This window comes from Emydura macquarii, unplaced genomic scaffold (assembly GCF_026122565.2).
Source record: "Emydura macquarii macquarii isolate MOO-44397 ecotype Brisbane River unplaced genomic scaffold, CSIRO-AGI_Emac_v2 contig_3128, whole genome shotgun sequence".
NCBI lineage: Eukaryota > Metazoa > Chordata > Testudines > Chelidae > Emydura > Emydura macquarii.
The window spans coordinates 5530001-5532961 of record NW_027133265.1 but is presented as its reverse complement, the minus strand read 5'-3'; the positions used below and the strand labels follow the sequence as shown (position 1 = coordinate 5532961).

The following is a 2961-nucleotide window of genomic DNA, read 5'->3' as shown; positions in this document are numbered from 1 at the left end:
CAGGGAAGTGTATGAGTGTAATGAGTGAAAAAAGAAAATAGTTCAATTCCTTATGGTCTTTGTATCACCTAAGAGGCCAGCACATTTCAGATTTTTCATACCAAACGCCTACATTTGAGACCTCTTACAGTGGGGGAAGTTCTGTATAGTGCAAGGATCTGAGGTCCCTAGAAGCTAATGTTTCCAATTAATGAATTAACAATTATAACATAGTTATCCAGTAGAGGTGACTTTTCCCCTATTAACTTAATATTGACATATTAATATAACAAATGTCACTGCTCAAATCCCACTTCCTCACGCACTGCAAGTTTGATCACTCAAACTAGCCTCCCCTGCGATTCACTTCCACATTTCCTTGTTTTACCTTTTGTTAAACAAACTCTACGAAAAAAATTAAGCCAAAAGAACTGCAGTGCTATATTTGCTTTTTTGTTTTTATTATCAACAATCAGTTAATGGTACACTCTTGGAAAACTATATGCACATGTAGAAATATTTCCCCTTTTAAATAGAAGCATTCATTTTAACCACATATAAATAAATTTGAAAACCCTGAACATAATTTATGACGATTATGCTCACAAACATATTTCAACAGGAAGGGAAAAATAAAAGACGACATGCAACTGATAATAAAAATATATACCGTTGTCTGAATCTGGTCTCTCGAAACGCAAAGTAACTTAACCCGTGAGAACCTTATTTCTCCATAAAGACACGCCATAGAGACTACAAGGAGGGAAAACATTATTTATACGGTCATCTAGAGTAGACAAGTTTGTACTGATATTAACACTATACATTTGAGTCACAGAACACAGTTGTAGAAAGACACGGAAAAAAGTTAAAGCATACCTGTCAACATTCAACTAACAGCTACATTTTTGTGTCTTTTAAAAGAAAATTTTAAAAAAAACAAAAATAAAATAAAACCCTAACGGAGATGCCTAAGAACTGCGTGAACCATGTAATCATAATACTTAATAATAAATACAGTCCATCCACCGGAAAGGATGCGAGTCTTAGGGGGACACTCAGCCGGGGCGCCAGGGACCTGCTCCCTGCCCGGGATTGGGAGCTGCGGGCCGTTTGCAGCAGCTGCCAAGGGATCAAAGAGAAACGAGGTGTTAAAAAAACAAGCCGGGCCAGCGAAGCCGCTGGAGGATGAGAGCGAGCGGAGGAAGATCCCGGCGGGACAGTCGAGTCCTTGGCAGGCGGTGCTGAGCGTGGGAAGGCGTTGCCAGCCCTCCCTGGCGGGTCCCGGGGAGAGCTCGGCGGGCCAAGCAGCACGTAAAGCCGCGGGGGGGAAGCGGAGGGGTTGGCAAGCGGGCGCCTCGCAGTCCCTGCACCGTGAGTCTCCGAATCCCGACGCCGCTGCAGCTGGCCCGGCCGGGCCCGGACGAGCCTCCCCCCGCCGGGCCGCTGCTGCCGGCAGAGCCCGGGGGGAGGCGGGAAGCCGGGGCGCCAGGGCCGCTCGGCTCCCATCAGCGAGTCAGTGGCCCCGGCCCTTGCGGGAGGCGCGGGGCGGGTCCGGCCCGGGGGGTCCGGATCAGTCCTAGCGGCGGGCGGGACGGGAGCCCCGCCCCGCCCCTGCCCCGGCCCCGGCCCCGGGCTCGGGCTCTCCCCCCCCGCAGCAGGCCGCTCAGAACATGCCGCTCTTTACCAGGCTGCCTTTGGTGCCGCTGGGTCTCTGCAGCGAGGAGAGCACGCTGGCGAAGGGCCCGCCCAAGGAATCCGGGATGGAGGTGATGGGCCCGGGCCCGGGAGCCCAGCCCTGCCCGGGCCCCGCCGCTGCCAAGCCGCCCGCGGCTGCTCCTTTGCCCGGCTCCCCGCCGGGGCCCGCCGCTCCCTGGCCTCCCGCGGGGCTGGGGCCGCCCCCGCCGCAGCTGGGGGTCGGGTTGGGGTTGGGCCCGGGCCCTCCGGTGCTGTCCGGGTCGGTGCTTTTCGCCTCTTTGCTCTCGTCGTCCCGGGACGAGTCGGATTTTTTCCCCGTCGAGCCGTTCGTCGCTGCGGCCGCCGCGGCGGCCGCCGCCCGCTCCTGCTTGCGGAACTTAGCCCGGCGGTTCTGGAACCAGACCTGCGGCGGGGCGGGGCGGGGGGAGAGGACAGCAAAGAGTTAGAGGGACCCCCAAGGCCGCGGGACACACCCCAGCCCGCCCCGGGGAAAGGCCCTGCAGGTGCCTGGCGCACAGCCACCGATCCACCCCCTCGGCGGCCGGGGGAGGGAAACCTGGGCATGCCCTTCGCCCGCAGCTCCTCTCTGCACCCAGGCCGTCCCCGGTGCTTTGCAGCCAGGCTCGCGTTTTGTGCCTCCGATTAATTACAAATAAAAGGCCCGAGGTCGAGATTCTGCTACCGAGCAGGGGGCGCGGGAGGGCACCGGGGTGTCTTGCGCGTGATCAAGGGCCACGGAGAAAGTGTAAAAGCATCCATCATCTGGGACTAGAAGGAAACCCGGTTGGGGTGAAGGGAAGGCGCCTTCAGGGATGGCTTTAGAGAAATGGCATAGTCTAAAAGTGAGAGCCAAAAGAAAACAGGCCAGAAAACTGCATTAAACTGGGGGGGGGGGGGAACCAAACTCTAAAGACCCCCCCAGAACACACAGCGTGTTTAGAGCCAGAGAATTTCCACGGGGCTGTTTGCCTGCCGCCTGCTGCTGTTTGGTTGTGTTTGTGTGTGATCGCCCTGCTAGAAGAGATGCATGCGTGTAAAGTTAATCGTCACGTTGTGTGCATTTGATTTTCAGGATGTAATGTAAACGTGGAGATTTTGTACTTGTCCTGTAACAAATCATGCCCTGTCTCTGAAATACCTGTCTAATGCGGTTCGCCCGGGCCTGGGAAATTCTTAGTCGTTGTGTGTGTCCTTGTAAAGTGCCTCTGGATGCAAAACCGTTGTATAAATTATCCCAAATCCTGCATCCTTACATACCTGAACTCTAGCTTCGGTGAGGTCTAT

At 54.9% G+C, this 2961-nt stretch overlaps 1 protein-coding gene across 1 annotated transcript in view; it reads right to left on the bottom strand.

Annotated features, from left to right (window-relative positions):
* Positions 1-1638: 1638 nt before the first annotated feature.
* PHOX2B (paired like homeobox 2B) overlaps positions 1639-2961 on the bottom strand; it is a 2597-nt gene continuing 1274 nt past the window's right edge. Inside the window, exons 2-3 of the mRNA XM_067531150.1 lie at positions 2935-2961; positions 1639-2080 (exon numbers count right to left, since the gene is read on the bottom strand). The exon at positions 2935-2961 is cut by the window's right edge and continues 161 nt beyond it. Coding sequence (XP_067387251.1) covers positions 1646-2080; positions 2935-2961 — 462 coding nt within the window. The 3' untranslated portion in view covers positions 1639-1645. The remainder of the gene's footprint in view (positions 2081-2934) is intronic.